The sequence below is a fragment of the Typopeltis vanoorti genome, chromosome 7 (assembly GCF_054136105.1).
Source record: "Typopeltis vanoorti isolate ZY-2024b chromosome 7, IOZ_Tvanoo_1.0, whole genome shotgun sequence".
Classification (NCBI taxonomy): Eukaryota; Metazoa; Arthropoda; class Arachnida; order Uropygi; family Thelyphonidae; genus Typopeltis; species Typopeltis vanoorti.
In genome coordinates, this window is record NC_143555.1 from 14,268,654 (window position 1) to 14,288,614 (window position 19,961).

At 34.9% G+C, this 19,961-nt stretch overlaps 1 protein-coding gene across 1 annotated transcript in view; it reads left to right on the forward strand.

Annotated features, from left to right (window-relative positions):
* The window catches only part of LOC150104495 (RILP-like protein 1), a 99,054-nt gene that overhangs the window by 42,947 nt on the left and 36,146 nt on the right, over positions 1–19,961 (forward strand). The window contains exon 5 of the mRNA XM_090395666.1: positions 9,272–9,447. Coding sequence (XP_090251792.1) covers positions 9,272–9,447 — 176 coding nt within the window. The remainder of the gene's footprint in view (positions 1–9,271; positions 9,448–19,961) is intronic.

Here is a 19,961-nt window from a genome sequence, read left to right on the forward strand (position 1 = left end):
AAATTTATTTTAGATTAAGAGAGAAATTAGTCATAACACTAAACTAGCTATATACAAGACAGTGTTGAAACCAGTTTTAACTTGTGGATCTAAAGCTGGGTTAGAAATAAAGCACTTGATCAGAGACAGGAGATCACAGGTATATGAGAGTTTTGAGAAAGATTGGCAAGAGTGAACAGATGGCATCAATGACGGTATCATATTAGGAAAGAACTTTACATTGTTAGCATTCAAGAATCTGTTGGCAGAGCTAATCTTAGTTGGTATGATCACTTAAACAGAATGGGAGAGGAAAAGTTAGCAAAGTCTATTTTTGCCAGGATTTTTTTGGCAAAGAGTCTTGACAAACAGTCTTGACACTTCTAAGGCACTAAGTGCCTTAGAAGATCAAAGTACAGGATATGGTAATATTGATGTCTTAACAAATAAATTTGGAGTAAAATTGTCAATAGGACGTTAGTAATAATCTAATGTTTTCATGTAGTACTATCATGATGTTCTGTGCACCTCCTGAAGGAACATATCTGGAATTTGATGATGACAAAAGAAAAATCAATGGAATTTGACAGTTTTGAATTAAGTTTTATCAATCTGGGAATGACATATGATAAGGTACCAAAAGATGGCTGTTCACAACTCTACAATTATGATATAATACATTTTATAAAGCAGTATGTAATCTGTACTTAAGTTGACTACATACTGTTTTATAAAACAGATGTACATTATAAAAATGCTGTGTGCAAGAAGATGGTTTGATATAAAATCAGGAATAATGCAAGGCATGGGTGCATGAGTGTTATTCATCATTTTTCATTATTATTTTCACATCAGTTTACTTTATCACCTTTGCCCATCATCTGCATGGATTACATGAAGGGAAGTGACAGTAAATTTGATTGGAGATAGTAAACTCAAAATGTAAATATACAACAGAATACAGATGATGTTATTCTCTTGAATAAATCCAGTGTAAGGATATTTAAATATCTTTACACAGTTTTTTTTACAGAAGATTTTTAGATATGCTCGCAGAAGACTGTAAGCATATTGAGTTTTTGTTTAGAGTAGACGTTAAAAACATAATTCGTTTATCTCATTACTTTCAACTATCCAGTACTGAAACAGAAAAGTTCCTGTGATTTTACTTGACAGCTGTCAGTTCCATAAACACAGAGAATCATTTTTTATTCAATTCTTCAATAATAATAAAAAAAATCACATCACTGAGAATGCATTAACTTCTCAACAGAAACATAAACAAATAAGGAATCCCCTGAGAATCACCATTTGTTTCTTATGTTTATTTGCTTTATTTCTTAAGGGAATCATTTTTGATTATCCTTTTTCTTCTATCTGCTCCATTTTTTTCAATGTCTCTCTCTCTCTCTCTAAGTATTCTCCAATTTGGATTTCTTGAATGACATCATAGCAGCTAGGTATCACAAACAGAAAAGAGAAATTTTCAGTCATGGCAGATTGGATTCATTTTTTTTAATATATTTTTTTTTATTTTTATGTTGAGCCCATATACGAGAGGTTGGCTGGTCAACTTATAGTACTTTAGTACCGTATATATGGGTACCATATTTACTGGCATTACTGTGAAGTTTCTTTTCACGTACTCAGTATGAAAAACATCTACAGGCAATTCAATTCTAATGACAGAAAGGTATGTACATCTTATCGATTCTTATTGTTGCTACTGCTAAATGGAAAATAATTCGACCGGTGACTTATCTATTTAGGCATAATGACCTCATTAGTCATCCATCAATAACAAAATTACAAACACTGCTGCTATACTTTTCTTACATCAGAATATTGTTTTAAGAAAGCATAATTAACAAACTTAACAATAATTGTAATTAACTAATGTAACCGTAAAATATTTCATAAACAAAATGTTATAATGATATTTAAATATTTTCATTAACTAAATTACAGTATTGAATAATTGCTGTATCAAATGTACAAAAATCATCACTGCAAAGATAAAAACTGTGAAAATTGGCAAGAACACGGAAGAATCAACTACATCCTGAATGAAAGAGCCTGTAGAAAAAGTAAAACATTTCAGCTGTTTAGGCAAAATTTTTAGTGAACATTACACATTAAATATGGTATGATTGGTAACTTGTTGAATACATCTACACAGACTAATAAAGAATTACCAAACAAGAAGAAATAAGCCGTATACTAGATAGCATTCAAACAATTTTTAAGTTATGAATCTCAAAAGTTTTATAGTGACTACGCTGCATAATTCAGAAGGTCAAATTCCCAATGATATTAGTAGAGCTCTAGTGGTACTCATCTATAAAAAAGTGACTAAAACTAAATTTGAGAATTACAGAGGAATTATTCCAGGTAAGATTTATGTAAGCATACTTGAAAAGAGGTTGAGAAAGATTGTGGAAGAGAAACTTGTAAAAAAACAAACCGGGTTCAGTCCAAATAGAGGTTGTCAAGATCAGATATTCACTCTAAGACAAATATATGAGAAATTGTGGTAATCTGACAAAGATTTGTACTTCAGTTGTCTCGGATCTGGGTTAGTCCCAAGGGGGTGGAAAGAGGGGAGAATAGTTCCACTGCATAAAGGAGGTTCCAAGACTGCTGTTGTAAATTACCGACCGATTAGCATATCAGGAATCATTGTCAAGGTCTTGGAGAAATTAGTCAAGAGAAGAATACAGGATTGGATAGATGAAAATGGGATACTGTATGGGGGACAACATGGTTTTGTGAAGGGTAGATCATGCCTCAGTAACTTGCTCACGTTTTATAACATAGTGACGGCTGAACTGAATAAGGGCAATGGGTTTACAGTGATTCTACTGAACCTTGCCAAGGCCTTTGACAGGGGCTGTATTTGAAATATTTGCATATATTAATATATGGCTACTGAACTTCAACTTCTTATCTGTGAAAACTCAAAGATCCCTAGCATGGTCAAACTTATTCTAGCATAATCTTGCCAGTGTCATTGGATATGTCATTACACCAAATTTCATAACTTTACATCATGCCAACATTGAACTGACAGCCATTTTAACAAATCCATAGTACATATACAGGGTGATCAAAAAAAAAAGTATCCCTGTATAAGGCCTTGTGTTATCTCATATATAATGTTTTATTTATATATGTAATCATACTCGTTGTTCAATTTTTTTCTTTCTCTTTTTTGGATGTATTCCTGCCTTCCGAAATCTATATTCCTTTCACCTGAGAGCAATGGAAATATTTGTTTAAGTTATCAACTGCGCCACCCATTCCTCGATATGGTAAAAGAAATATGATACTTCCAGTAGGTTGCAAAATGTCTCACAACTATATAAATAAACACTTGATTGTCCCCAAGTAATCAATTTTTGTTTTGCAGTCTTGGCCCTTCACTTACGCACGCTCTATACTAAATTTTCCCATTTAGGTTCGATTTTTTTTGGGGGTGGGGGATCAATGCATTGCAATAAGAATAAGATCAGGCAAAACTCTACATAATATGCAACAAAAAAAATTTAATTGATCAACGAACAGACATATACACTAAAATATCAAGGGGTGGTCCTCTGTAAAATTCTCAAAATACTAAGGCAAAACATGCATGTATCTTTGCTTCAATAAAGTACACATTATGTTATTTGTTTAACTCAAGGAAATACCTTTAACAAAATTCTCAATACGTGGAAAAGCGTATTGAGAATTTTGAGAATTTTCTCGTGTTGAGATTGTAGAATGAGCAGTTCAGGCATGACATTTAATTTGAAACCGGGCGACCACAATTTTACTTTTAATTGGTCTCGAGCATAAATGGGGGGAATTTGTAATTCCACTTAACTCCACAGGCCTCCCAAGTGTTCTTATACAGTCAGATACCTTAGACTTCAATTTTCTGAATAGGGAACCTGTGATTACTGAAATTTGGGATCCAGTGTCACGTAGAACTTCACACTGTATTCCCCTTACTTTGCCTTGAATCACTCTTAAGAGTTTAGTGTCATTTTTCACCCTCTCTTGTTATTTTCCCTTGATAATTTTGTGGTGCGATGGCTAGTGCCCAACATATTAGTTTCGAATTGCCTGTTACTATAAGGCCTTCTTTTACTCTGGTAGCAGTATCAGTCCATGTGCCCGAATCTGTTGCAGTTATAGCATTTTGGTGCTTCTCCCTTCTTTCCTCTGCATTATTCAGTTGCTCCAGATTTGATTAGGGGTCTCAGTGGATTGTTTAGATGTGAATTTTTGCAGATGTCTGAACAAATAATCCATTTTATCCATCAGAAGTTTATATGCCCTTTGTACTTCTCTAATCATGGAGTGTATTTCTTCCTTTGTGATGGGTTTTACACCACTTGAAGTGAGCACTTAACTTCTTTCAATCTTGTTGATTTCGGTTGTTTACATTTCCCTTCATTTCCTTCAATTTGTTGTTCTTTCGTTTTCTCCTTTAAATTTTCTGGATTCCTTTCTCGTTTCTCGTCTTTTCTTGATTCAGATTCTTTATTAATGGTGTGAATTTGATGAGCGGCAGACATGGGATGAAAATCTCCTAGCTTTTCTTCTTTTTCTTTTACTGCTAGGTGGCGTTCATTTAAATTATTAATCCGCTTGTTATGTGTTGTTTCCTTAAATTCTTCCCTGATTCCTAGCCTGAACTCGTGAAAAATCGCCCAGTCTAGATGGTTTAGTAATTTATTGTAGTATTCAGTCACACTTTCTTTTCTTTCCTAGGTACACTTCTATAAGCGCCATAGGTTCGGACCTACACTTCTGATCTTGGAAAACTGGGATATCAGGGTCTCGTTAAACTTGTTGTACTCAAATGTGTCTCTTAATATGGGAGACGAATACAAGACGTTTTTAGCCCTGCCAATCAGTTTATTCCTCAGTATGATCAGAAGCTGAAAGTCCGACCAATTACCGACATTTCTCAATTCTTCCACAAATTTGAAAAAAGACAGAACATCGTCATGATCTTTGCCAAAGAATTGTGGAATGATGAGGTGAGGATTAATCATCCTGAAAAACTCTCAATCACCCATTGTGTTTGTGCTTTTAGTTTTCGAATTTGTGTGATCCACATTCATGGTTTGAAAAGATTTTTTCTTACAAACATATTGTATGTTTTCAAATATTTCTAAGGTAAAACACTTATTATTCACTTTTATTGGCTTGCCTGATCTTATATGCAAAATTGATCCAAATCCACCCTTAAGAGTCGTGGATTTTATCCTGCCGACGGCTGCGGCATTGTAAAGATGTGTGTTATCTTGTATATAACATTTTATATATATATGTAATCGTACTCATTGTTTAATTTTTTTTCTTTCTCTATTTTGGATGTATTCCTACCTTCCAAAATCTATGTTCCTTTCCTGAGAGCAATGGAAATATTTGTTTAAGTTATCGACTGCGCCACCCATTCCTCGACATGGTAAAAGAAATATGATACTTCCAGTAGGTTGCAAAATGTCTCACAACTATATAAATAAACACTTGATCGTCCCCAAGTAATCAATTTTTGTTTTGCAGTCTTGGCCCTTCACTTACGCACGCTCTATACTAAATTTTCCCATTTAGGTTCGATTTTTTTTGGGGGTGGGGGATCAATGCATTGCAATAAGAATAAGATCAGGCAAAACTCTACATAATATGCAACAAAAAAAATTTAATTGATCAATGAACAGACATATACACTAAAATATCAAGGGGTGGTCCTCTGTAAAATTCTCAAAAATACTAGGGCAAAACATGCATGTATCTTTGCTTCAATAAAGTACACATTATATTATTTGTTTAACTCAAGGAAATACCTTTAACAAAATTCTCAATACGTGGAAAAGCATTGTTGAAGACATATCACGATCAATACAACAATTTCTTAAATTTAGCTAAGAAAAGCCATACATGAATATATTCAAGCATTAGATTAAGCCACAACTTAAGTCATTCCCTAAGAATTAGCTAAACTCATTCATAGATGCGTCAACAAAATCCCAACAGAATGAGTCTTTAAGTATACTCAGGTTATTAATGTCCCTCTTAATTGAATTGTCAGTTCATTAACCTATCCTTAAATGTCACACAGTCTTAACAAAATAATATTCAAACTCACATGGGCTGTCTTCTATAAGGGCACATCCTTCAATTTCTGCTGGCTGTGACTTCCTATATCCCTTTTCCCTTTTTTTATTCTTTTCTTCTAGGTCCTTGGATTACAGGCCAGCTCATCAGGTCAGCTCGTGGGACTTGAGTGACTATTCATCAGTGCACTAAGCACACTGGCAAAGGGTCGCAATTTGTCAGGGCCTTCACGGACTCAGTAGAGCGGAATGGCTCACGGACAAGTTTGTCTACTCCTTGGCTATTTGTCCCCTAGTCATCTTTGCTTCTGGGCTATGACGGCTTGTGGCATTTCTCCCTTTGAAATCCAGCTTCCCTCCTTTTTTCCCCTCGACAAGTCAGGAATTCACTCTAAATTCTTACAATGTCATCCCCCGTTTCACCATCTCTTCTCCTGTCTTATATGCACCTCGGTTCCGAAACCCTGGGTTCAGTTTTCTTAACCCTGTGCATTCCTTGCGTGCACTTATGCGAACTCCTTAAGTTATCATGTGATTCCTGGTTCTGGAACTTTTGCCGATCCCCTTCATTCTCCGTCTTCATGTTCTAATCAGAATATGTCGGCTAGCGGAATATTTGTTTGAATCTTGCCCCCCCCCGCTTTCTGCATTGACCTTGAGGTTATTTAGGGTTGAACTTGTAAACAAAATTTCAAACGGCTTTCCGACTATAGGGCGTTTCCTTTAGCGTTGACAATTTTACATCTTTTGTTTTTCAAAGAGATAGCTATACAATACTGAATACTAAAGGAAAAGATTATATACAGGTATTCTGAGTTTTGCCTATCTGTAAAAATTCGATGTACTTGTTATGCAAAATTTCTTCTTGCTGCATCGAATTTTTACAATATCATCCCTCTGTTATCTGTTTGCAACAAAACTACAAATTCTCAATGTTTTCTCATAATCTACATTCCACAGCCTCCCAACATCTTTTAACACTCTCCTTTGCACCTTCTCCACTGTATTTGCATCCCATGAAACCAGGGGACCAGATATGTGTAGAGTTGTCCAGATAAGGTCATATCCTCATAATGATACAAAATGACTTCCTTATCCTTATATGCAAGTGTTCATTTCAGCATTGCATTTATCCTCTGTGCTGTATTTGAAATATTTGCATATATTAGTGTATGGCTCCTGAACTTCAACTTCTTATCTCTGAAAACTCCAAGATCTCTAGCATGGTCAGTTTATTCTAGCATAATCTTGCCAGTGTCATTGGATATGTCATTACACATAATTTCATAACTTTACATCATGTCAACATTGAATTGATAGCCATTTTAACAAATCCACAGTACATATACAGGGTGATCAAAAAAAAAAAAAAAGTATCCCTGTATAAGGCCTTGTGGAACACCACTCAGTGATCCAAAACTTTGAATAAATACATTGTGCATCATGCAGAAGCAATATCTATGGGGAAAAATAATGTACCATATCTAACTCCCAATGATCTTATTTCTTCAAAACGACTAATTATATGTTGTAGAGTATGGTGGTAGTCGATCTCATTGGCATTTGTTCAGGCAGTGAAATTCACAGAGTGCAGCAACAGCATTGGAATTGTTTGGTAGTACAGCTTCACAAGCAAAGCACATTGTGGCAAGGTTAGTGCCATCATTCTGGATATATAGCACTTCACATAGCCTTAAACAAGGATACCTAAATTTTGGTCATCCTGTATTTCTTTGCTGTTTAATCAATTCTTTATTTTAAATGAAGCTGTGAAGAAATCTTCCAAATGAAACAGACATTTAATAGTAGAAACAGGAACATGGAATTGGTGCTATGGAAGTCTGCTTTCTGGTATACTTGGTAGTTTTGTTTGTAGTTTGCATCTTTGACATTTTTTTTCTGCTTGATATAAGTAAATCATGAGTATTTATGATGTTACATAAAAACCTCAGGATGAAACTTATCTTCTGAATCTGAGTTCTGAATGCTTCACTCTCCCACACTTTTGCCAATATCCTGCTCACCACATGATGCCATTGAATTGGCATCCGTTGTTACTCCACACTGCCCAACTGACCAACATTGCCTTCTAGTCCAACTGCAAGCACACTGGACCTACTTCCCCTCTTTCTCTTTTATTCTGTCCGCCTCTGTTATCTAGAGCAGCAGCCCTTCACAAAGTGTTCCAACAGCTATAACTTCAGCTTTTCAAGAAAAAAATCAGTGGGTTCTTTCTTTAACAGTTTTTGCCTATACTTTACATGCAAAAAAGACTATCACTAAGAAATAGCAATATAGTCTGATATTTTACTTTCCTGAATCATCTCTGTCATAAGATTTATTTAGTAGATAAATTCTAATGTGGATATATCAGAAATAGTATGAAAGAAATTGATAAAATAAGCCAATTCAGAATAAAACAATTACCATATCTCTTTTTTATGTATAGGACACAGCAACCGAGAGAGAGAGATTCTACCTGAATGCTGTTCTGTTAGGAATTTTTTGGCATATGCAAAGAATATTTAGTTAGTTACAATCAGAGTTCTCTATTTTTGAGTGATTTCACCATGCATCACATGCTGAGAAGAGAGATCTGGGTTCAGATACATCAATGACTGAAGGAATTCTTGAAGTGTTTTCAGGGCAGTTTTATAAATTCTCAGATTTTTCATATTGCAGAATCTGAGAACTAATTAAGAGTAAAAATTAAATGACTACAATTAGATTAGAATTTGGTGACAGTCTAAACAAGACCATAATCCATATTGACCAAGTGGATAGCATCTCTATTTTTCAGCCAATAGGGTGTGGATTTGAATCACAATGTAGCATAGGTGTTTGTGAAAATTTTTAGGCATTGATGATTTTCGTCCCCCAGTTTGAACCCCCCCCCCATCTTGGTATTTGGATTCTTTGAAATTTCCAAGTTTTGTTTCTAGAATATAGATTTTGGAGTATTTAATCCTTAGCTTGATACAAAATGTGGTATAGGTGATCAACTTTTTTTGAGATGGATAGAAAAAGAAGTTATGAAAATATGTAGTATGAATTATTTAGATAGTGTTAATTGTGGATTACATTTTGTACTTAACTTACATTAAGGTAAGGAAGAAAGTTATAATTATATTACATATTTCCTTGTATAAGAATCTTGAATGAGTACCTGAGTTGTCTTGCAGAATATTGTGACTCCAGATCTGAGAGGAAAATTGATTATTGATCTCGATGATCCCAACAGACCACGATTTACTTTAGATGAACTGAGGCATATTTTGTTTGAACGCAATGACCTGAAAGCTAGACTAAGTGATTTAGAAGATGAATTGAATATTTATAGGAGGAAGGCAAATTCAAAGTAAGCTTATCTTTTGTTTGTTCTATTTGAGACTACTTCATAAGGTATGGTCAATTAAATTTTGAAAATGAAAGTAATAAGATATCAGATATCTTAAAAAATATGTTCGTAATAATACTAATATGAATACTAGGAGGGAGAAGATTTAGGAAGTAATTTAGAAAGTTAATGGGTGTCAGTTCAATGTCGACAAATGTAAAGTTATGCATTTTGAGATAGATTATAAGCCATGTATCACATCAATGGTACTATACTCCAGGAAATAGATGAAGCTAGAGATTTCGGGGTGGTGGTGGTGGTAGATGGAGTTAAAGTTTAGAGGATATATTGCTTAGGTAGTAAGGTAGCCCATAAGATTACTTGGCTATTGAAGAATACACATATAAGGCCTTGATATGCCCACATCTGGATTACTGTGTTCATCTGGTCCCCTAGGTTTCTTGGGGGATGAGAAAGCAGGGGAGAGGATTTAGAGGCGAGCGACCAAGATGGTGAGTGGCCTGTGGAATGTTCTCTATGAGGATAGATTAAAGATGTGTGGATTTCAGAAGTTGGTTGATAGGAGAAAAAGAGGGGATATGATAGAAACATTTAAGTTGCTTAAAGGGTTTTATATGATAGATGCAGGAGCAATGTTTCAGCACAGATAAAGGAACCAGAACACAGGTTTATCTCTGGAAGTTGAATAAAGGTGTGGTTAGTAAGGGTATGAGGACTAGATTTTTTACTTGGAGAGTTGTAAATGAGTGCAATGGGTTGCCACAGTTTGTGAGTGCTTTATCTGTTAATGGGTTCAAGGAGAAGTATGATAGATTGGTGAATAGATTGGGTTTCCTGCAATGAGTCTTCAGACTCCATCCGTATAATTATAATAATAATATTATTATATATAAATATGCAGATGTTTAAAAAAAAACCTGATGACAGGGATACACTGTCAAGAAATATTTAATGTGGATGAAACTGGTTTATTTTGGAAAAGGATGCCTTCCAGAACTTACATTCCTAAGAAAGAAAAAACAGTTCAGTCTATGCTGCTAAAATATTTCAAAAGACGATACAGATGTTTTTGTCAGTGTCAACTTACCTTCAGGAATTATATTTAGCTTTTTTTTTTCTACTTGTTTGTTTCTGTTTTGCTCTCATTAACTACTGTTAACAATAGATTTAAATTATAAGTATATTCTTTTTATCCTTTACTGTAATATTTCATTAAGAAACTTATATAAAAACTTGCGTTTAAAATTTTTCATAGTCTATTCCTGTCAAGTTGGAATCAATTACTATATTTTACATATAATTATAAGCTTGAATACTGTGAATTTGAATAATGCAACCATTTCATGAGATTCATTATCCACACTAATCGAGACCTACCTGTAAATTAAGTTTCTACTAACCCAATAATGACATAAGCAGCAGTTTTAGCATCCATTTATGTTCTTGTCCAGCGAACTTCCTTTCTCTCTTTCATTCTACTTACTTCATCATCATCATCAAATTCCTGCCATGTAACCTCAAGGGGTGTACAGGATATGATAGTACTACTTGAAAAAAATTACATTATTATTAATTTCCTATCTACAATTTTCTTCCAAATCAGTCTGTTACTTGTCAAGAGTCCAACATTATCAGATCTTATATTTCTGTCATCTAAAGCACTTTGTACCGTATCAATCCACCTATATCTTGGTCTTCCTCTGGGTCGTTTTGCTGCCAACCTGGCAGAGAACACTTGTTTTGCTAATCTTTCTTCGCCCATTCTGTTTAAGTGACCATACCACCTGAGATTAGCTCTGCTAACGCATTCCTGGATGCTGACAATGTTAAGTATTTTCCTAACATCCTCGTTTTTAATATGATATTGCCATTAATGCCATCTGTTCACGCATCTAATCTTTCTCAGGACTCTCATATCTGCGGTCTCTAGTCTTTGGTCAAGTGTTTTACTTCTGACCCAGCTCTCAGATCCATAAGTTAAAACTGGTTTGAACACTGTCTTGTATACAGCTAATTTAGTGTTCCGACTAATTTCTCTCTTATTCCATATGAATTTATTCAATTGACTTCCCCCCATACCAGCTTTGCTGATTCTGTTGTCTATTTCTATATTTAATTTACCATCTTCAGTAAAAATCATGCCTAAATAGCTGAAATGTTTTACTTGTTCCACAGGTTCTCCATTCACAACACAGTTGACATTTTCAATGATTCTGCCTATTTTCATTGTCTTTGTCTTTTTATTGCTGACCTTCATACCATATCTGTTACAACAGCTATTCAATTTAGTCAGAGAATCTTGCAGACTTGTAGCAGATTTATTTAGAAGTATAACATCATCCGCATAAAGCAAAGAGCTGACATTAACATCTAAAATTTTGATATCAAGTTTAATACCACATTCCTTCATAATGTGATCCATATAGTTAATGAATAACAGAGGGGATAATGTACATCATTGTCTCACACCAGATTTAACATTAAACCATCTTCCTGTACTTCCTTCAATTCTAACTGCTGACCTACAACTCAAATAAAGACTAAGTATTGCTTGATATAATGCCCCATTGACACCATATAACTGCAGCGTATTGAATAGCTTCTCTCTTGGCACCTTGTCATATGCCTTTTCCAGATCGACAAAACTTAAATACAGATCTTTGTTATATTCCCATGCTTTCTCGACTATTTTTCGTAAAGTGAAGATCTGATCCTGACTCTATTTGGCCTGAATCCAGCTTGTTCTTCACCAAGCTTTTCTTCCACAATTCTTCTCAACCGTTTCTCAAGTATACTTGCATAGATCTTGCCAGGAACACTCAGTAGGGAAATATCTGTAATTCTCACATGCAGTTTTATTTCCCTTTTTATATATGGGTACTATGAGAGCTCTACTCCAATCATCGGGAATTCGTCCCTCTGTCCATGCTTTCTGAACTATGCAATGCAGCCACTGTAAGACTCTTATATCACCATACTTCAGCATTTCTGGTCGAATATCATCTACTCCTGCTGCCTTTCCACATTTCAAGCCTTTGATGGCTTTTTCTACTTCTAGTATGGATATGTATTCCTGACTGCATGCCTGGTCAGTGTTTTTTACCACTGTGCTGTCATCACTGCTTGTTTCATTTAGCAGTTTTTCGAAGTAATTACTCCATACTTCAAGGATATCTTTTTCTCCCGTTTTCATGTCACCTTTATCATCTCTAATTCCTTTTACAGCACTCTTTCCTCCATTCTTAAGCTTCTTCAACAACCTCCAAAATATTTTGCCATCTTCTTGATATTTATTTTCTATATTCTTGCCAAAGTCCTCCCATGACTGTAGCTAGTTTTACACAGTGTTTAGCATTCTTGCATTTGTCTCTATATTCTCTAAGAGCACAAGCTGACTTATTTGATAGGAACTTTTGGTATGCTTTCTTCTTTTCTTTCACTGCCTCTTTAACTTCCTGTTTCCACCAGGGAGTTCTGATTTTTTTATCCTTACAGACAACCTCACTACATGCCTCTCTGGCAGAATCAATGAATGTTTTCTTCAGAGTTTGCCACTGAATCTCCAAGGTTTGATTCCTGTTCTCAAACTCTTTCATTTTTTCTTTAATAATCTTTGTATATTTTAGTCTACAGTTCACATCTGAGAGCTGCTCAACTTTTATTCGCTTTAAAACTTTCTTACATGTTATTCTTTTCATTATGAAATTCAATTTTATCCTGCTCAAGACTAAATAGTGATCACTTCCAATTTCAAATCCTCTGTACACCTGTTGTCCTGCACCAGGGAGAGAACATCACTATCAACAATAACATAGTCAATGAGACTTTTCTTATTCCTAGCCTCTTCTCTCCATGTGAATTTGTGCACATTTTTATGTTGGAATATGGTGTTAGTAATAACCAGTCCATGTCCTGAGCAGAAATCCAACAGATATTTGCCATTATTATTAGCTTTGCTCTTTTCTCCAAATTTTCCCAAAATATTTTTGTATGTCTCACAATCATTTCCTACTCAGCTATTTAGATCCCCAACAAGGACCAACTTTTCATTTTTCATTGTGTCAGTTGCTTTTTCTAAAGCCTCAAAAAATTCCTCCACTTCTACCCTAGTAGAACCATCTATGGGACCATAGGCACAAATAAGTCTCATTGTCCAGTTCCCCATTCTCATATTTGCCCACATTACTCTACTTGAGACTGACTGCCATTCAAGAAGGGATTAGCCTCATATTTTGTGTTGAATACTATGGCTACTCCTTCTTTTCCTTGATTGTCATTGCCTGAATATAACATTTTGTATTTATTGCTCGGAAAGATCTCGCCAGTTTTTGTCTTTTTTTTGTTTCAGTCACCCCTATTATGTCGATCTGGTACTTATCTAATTCCTCAGCTAGCTCCATTTCTTTGCCATTCAGGCTTCTTATGTTGATAGTACCAATCTTTAACGCTGGTGATGTTGAGTTGGGATTTATTTTCAGATTTGTTCCAGTAGCTGACTTTTCGCTGTTCTCCCTGGTTCCCTGGCGAAATCAATGGGGCCTTGTTTAACTGGGCGACGCCCCAGCCGGCATGAAATTTTGTCATGTTGTACCATCATTCTCTATTTTGGTTTAACCAATAAGAATACAATTTGGTCGGCTAAATCCCATATTGCCAGCCCATCCTCGTCCGTTCAGTATCCAAGTAGATACCCAACAGGGTGCACCACGAGAAGGTGAGGATTGGACATTAGGTCAGAAGCCCTGGTTGGTTCTCTGCATTCCTTTAAAGGCTATGTGGATGTCTCCTCTCAGTTATACAGCTTTGACCCTTAAGCACCCCTTCTACTTACTTCTGTTATCTAAAATGTGTTTCTTCACAAATTTTAGATAACAGGTTGTAGAATTTTAGATATCTACAACCTCTAATTATTCAAGAAGAACATCAATATCTTCTTAACAACAGTAATTTTAACTTTTTTAGCTTTGCCTAATTTTTTGGAAGAGCAGTGAACAGCCAATCTCCACTCTCAGCATCATTCACAGCTGAACCCAGTTTATCAGCAACTTCATAGGTGTCAGGAGAAAGAGTCTGGAAGACAACTGCCACCATCTGTTCGCTCTCGTAATTTTCCTGAGAAGTGATATCTTGGTCTCTAGTTCTTCATCAGCTACTTTTTTTGTAACTCAACTTTTAGATCCATAATGGCAAAAATTATTAAGTCTAATTGCTGCATTTGAGTAATATTTAAGGTTTCTATATATATAAACTTTAATATAAAAGTGAATATTTTCACTTTTATATTAAAGCCATCATCTGAAGTATGTACATTTACATACAAACATAAAAGAGGTGCACAAATAAGGTATACATTAAAACTCACTATGGTATATTTTTTTGTGGCTTGGTTGGCTAAGTGGAGATAGCATACCCACTCTCCAAGCAACAGTTATGGCTTCAAATATCACTATGGGCATGGATGTTTGTGAATGTCTTTAGGTATGATTTTTCATTTTGTTTGCTGAGAGACTACCACCAAGGTTATTTGAAAGCCTGAAATGGCTTGAAAATATTTCATGTTTGGTCTCTGGAGAAAGTTTTCTAGATTATCTAAACCATAGGATCCCAATCACCTGTTTGTACTGGCCTGAACCCAATGTTATTGTTCTCCAAGTTTTTCTTAGTCTCTTCTCAAGTTTGTTTGCATAAATCTTTACTCAGAATTGGGCTCAGTAGGAAAATTCCTCTGTAATTCCCACTCAATTTTTATAGATAGGTACTATGAGAGCTCTACTCCAGCTATCTAGAATTGGACCTTCTTACCAAACCTTCTGAATAAAACTTTTATGTAACTATATTTGAACATTTATAGTTGAACATCATTCTATTCCATCTGCCGTTATGCAATTCTGGTTTAGATGGCTTTTATACCGTATTTGCCGGTGTATAAGACGTATTCCCTTTTTTGTACACATTTTCTAGGAAAAAAACTTTATCACTGAATATTATAATGAATTTACAGTATTTCAAATATAAAGTAATGAGTAGGTTTACTTTCAACAAATACTTAATCTAACTAGGAAGGAGTACCATCTTTTAATCTTCTTCATCAAAACCCAGAAATTCATCTCCAGAGCTAAATGAAGAGACACTTGAAACCTCTTCTAAATTAGAATCTGAGTTCTCATACAACAACTTGTCCTTTGTACCATGCAGTGCATTACTAATTCCACAATTCTTAAATGATTTAACCATTGTCTCAGTTTTCACAGCATCCCATGAAGCTTTGACCCACTCACAAACTTGCGAAATGCTAGGTCACTTCCTGATGGCGTGACCTCAAAATCTGAAGACTGCATCCAGCTGTTCCACTTACCCTTCATAAATCCCTTAAATGGTTTATTAATACAGACGTCTAAAGGTTGAAGCTGACTAGTTAGACCTCCTAGAATTACAGCTGAGTTTTTAACATCATCTGTTCTGTGAGAACGAAACTGATCCCATACTAACAGGGCAGCCTTCTTCAACAGTCCTACAGGACACCTAGACCAAATTTTATCTGTCCATAATTTCATTCCTCCTCCATCCATCCAGCCTTTTGCGTGAACATGTACAAACACTCCTTTAAGCAGTTTTTTCTTTGGGTAGCATCTTCCTTTTAAAAATCAACAGTGGCGGCAATTTTGTCCCATCAGCACAGCAGGATAAAACAACCGTGTAGTGAGTTTTTTCGTGACCAGAAGTTTTAGTAGTAACACTTTTTGTGCCCTTGGAATCTACAGTTTTGTTTGAGGGTACATCAAAAGTCACTGGAACCTCGTCCATGTTTCCTATTTGCACAAGTTCAAAATTTTCTCGTTTCCTTGTGTTAATGACAAATTGATAATCGATGAAATTCAATTTATAGACACTGAAAGTCCTGCTTTTCTGTGGTCTAAAATCCAGGTATTCAGTTCTGTCTCTGGTTCTGGCCATTTTGCAGTTCCACTTCATAGATTATGTTTATTGTGAGTTGCTTTTTTTTTTAGATCCTCTTCCTGATTCCCTCAAGTTCTTATCATTTTCTCAGTTGGAGGTAGCTCGAAATGTCTCTCTGCAGTCCTGTTTCCATGTTCTTTAGCATACACAATCACACGTAGCTTGTATGCAATATTGTAGCAATGCCTATGTTTTTCAGCCATAATTTGCCAAGAAATTTAGAAAAAATTTAATGGCAGAAATTTATCACCGTTCACAACAACTGTGATAACAATTGGAAAGCTTAAACGAACAGGAACACAGCTGTGATCGGCTATGACAGCGCAGGGGCACCCACTGAACTCTACATAACTGGAATGCTCTCACACACCGCAAGTAAGCAAGAAAGTAATCGCGTAACTCGGAACAGAGAAAATTTCCAGAAATGAAAGTAATAAAAAACTGAATATCAGCGTATAAGACGCACCCTGTTTTTCAGACCTATTTTCAAAGGAAAAAAGTGCATCTTATATGCTGGCAAATGCAGTATATATATATATATATATATATATTCCTTATTCCTACATTATGCTTTCCTTATTTCCAAGCTTTTTTTTTTTTTTTTTTCAGTAGCCTTGAGAATGTTTTGCTACCTTTCTGATAATTAGCTTCTGTATTCTTAGCAAAGTCTTTGACATCTGTTAGTTACTTTTACACACTGCTTCACTTTCTCACATTGTTCTCTTTATTTTCTTACTGTATGCTTGCTTACTTGCTAAGAACTTTTGATACATTTTTCCAAGCCTACATCTTCTTGAGTTGACCATGGAGTTCAGATTTTTCTGTCCTTGTAGACAACTTCATCACATGCTTCCCTAGCTGAATCAGTCAGTGTTTTGTTCAGTCTGTTACTGAGTCTGAAGTTTGATTCTTGTTTTCAAACTCATTTATTCTTGAATAACATTTGTGCTAAGTCTATATTCACCTCTGAAAGATGCTTGACTTTGATTCTTTTAAAACTTTTGTACATATTTTTCTTTTCAATATGAAATTCTTTTTATCCTGCTCAAAACTAAATGGTGATCACTTTCCTATTTGAAATTGTATTTCAAATATTGAAAGATAAAATTCCAGGTAAAACCATATGCTTTAAGTCAAGTGGATCCAAATGATTTTACAATATCCATTAAAGGGACTGACATCAAACTATAATAAGTGTGTGATAACAGACAGAAAGCTACATCATATTTTATCATTAAAAAAATCATTCAGGACACATGAGCATACTAAACCAGCTCTTAGAAATATCAAGAATAACATAGCCAGTGAGACTTTTTTTTTGATTCTCTCTGTAAATGTGTGCACATCTTTTTTGTTGAACATGGTATTGGTAATGACTAGTCCATGTCCTGAACGTAAATCCAGCAGGTATTTACCTTTATTATTACCTTTGCTGTTTTTTCCAAATTTTCCCCAAACATTTCTTTATGCCTGTTTACATTTCCTACTGTGTCATTTATATTTCCAACAAGAACCACATTTCTTTCTTTCTTTTTTGTCAACTATGTTCTCTAATGAATGGAAAAATTCCTTCACTTCTTCCTTCTAAGTAGGATCTTCCGTGGGATCTTAGTCACATAGGTATCATTGTTGAATTCTCCATTTTGATATTTGTTCACATTTCTCTCTACTTGATGTTGCCTACTAATCAATATTATTTTAGTGTTGAACACTATACTCCTGCCTTTCCATCATTGTTGCTTGAATTTAAAAGAATCCCTCTTGTTTTACCCCAGTGTAAGTAGACAAATTTTGTGCTTAATATAAACAAGTAAACCATCTTCACGACTGGTTTACTTGTTTATAGAGGCTGTCGCATCATTTACTTTGGTACTCCATGTTGCAGAAGCATTATTGGAAAGGCTGGTTCAGACTTTTATTGAGTCTGTGCCATCTGTGGGAGCCAGACCCAGAAAGGTACTACCAAGGTTAAATCAATGCAGAATCATATATTTTCTACATACTAGTAGTAAAATGGTTTATTACCATATTATTCAATACTTGAAATCCAAAATAGTTGTAGAAAGTTTTACATCTGAGTTACAAAATATATTATACTTGATCACTTCGTTTGTTTTGATTTATGTTTAATTCCTTTTTCTAATGCAAGAAATTATTATTGCATTAACTCTCCTGTAGTCTTATTGAGAGAGAGACTAGTATGTAGAGAATTTTGACTGCATGTCAGTTGGTTCATTATCCCATAATTGCAAAAATATTATGTGAAAGGTCACTAGTTATACCATTATAGAGGTCTTATAAGTGGGAGCCAGACTCAGGCTCTCACAGCCACATAATATCAAAACTAGCAATGAACATATTTCTTTTCAAATATGTAATATTTTTTTTCTTCATATCACAAGAAAATACTGCCTATTTTGCCTACCTGGTTGGCAGAGTGATTTGAATCCTGCTGTGGGCATGGATGCTTGTGATTCTCTTTAGGTGTTATGAATTTCATTGCCTGGTGTCAGGCTACTACTGTGCTTATTGGAGGCCTGAAATGGCTTGGAAAAAAGTTTGGGCTATGTAGTTGAGTTTCCATTTCTTTCAAAAATAATTAAAAGAATGACATCATTAATATTGATATTGTTTTAGTTATGCATACAGCTTATACATAATTTGTTTCATAACTATTTATTTCAATTTTAGAACTGCTGCAGCTCATAGTATTACAGAAAATATTATATTATTATAAATGTTATGGTATGTGAAAAGATTTGTTTGGTTTTTGTAAATCAAAACCATAGCAGTTTTAAACCAATAAGAGCATTTTGTGAAACATTTTCTAACTGGAATTATGATCAACAATAAAGTACACTAAATTAAGCCTTGTTTATTATTAAAACTCTCTATATATAAAAAGATAAGCCGAAATTTGAAACGTTTTTATGTCATGTTTGTCTCTGGCTTACCAGCCCGGAACTCAGGGGGTTGGGCGTCAGGGGGGGAAGAGTCCCCCTAGAGAGAGAGAGAGAGAGAGTGTGTGTGTGTGTGTGTGTGTGTGTGTGTGTGTGTGTGTGTGTGTGTGTGTGTGTGTGTGTGTGTGTGTGTGTGTGTGTGTATCAGTGGTATCGTATGATCATTTCGGTTGGGTGTGCTGTCATGTTTTCCAGGAGGGGGAAGCTTGGAGATAAATAATTACATCAATAAATTTTTATAATTATTGATTCATCATCATCATGTGTATCAAGGATTTAGGCCTAGCATGGCCTGTTCTGAGCTTAGAAGTCATCGTTTAAAAGGATGTCCCAGTTTTCTTTTTCCTAATGGCTTGTACTTTAAGGCTTGTTTTGGTAATCTTTCTGTTTTCATTCTTTGAACGTGTTCCATCGATTTATGTTTATATTTTTTAATTTTTTCTATTACTAGTTCTTGGCTTAATTCTTTCATAATTTCTTCGTTTCTTTTGTGATCAAATAGGGTATACTTTGCAGTTTTTCTCATAAACTTCATTTCTGCTGTTATTAATCTTTGCTTGTCTTTTTGTTTTATTGTCCAGATTTCGCTTCCATACA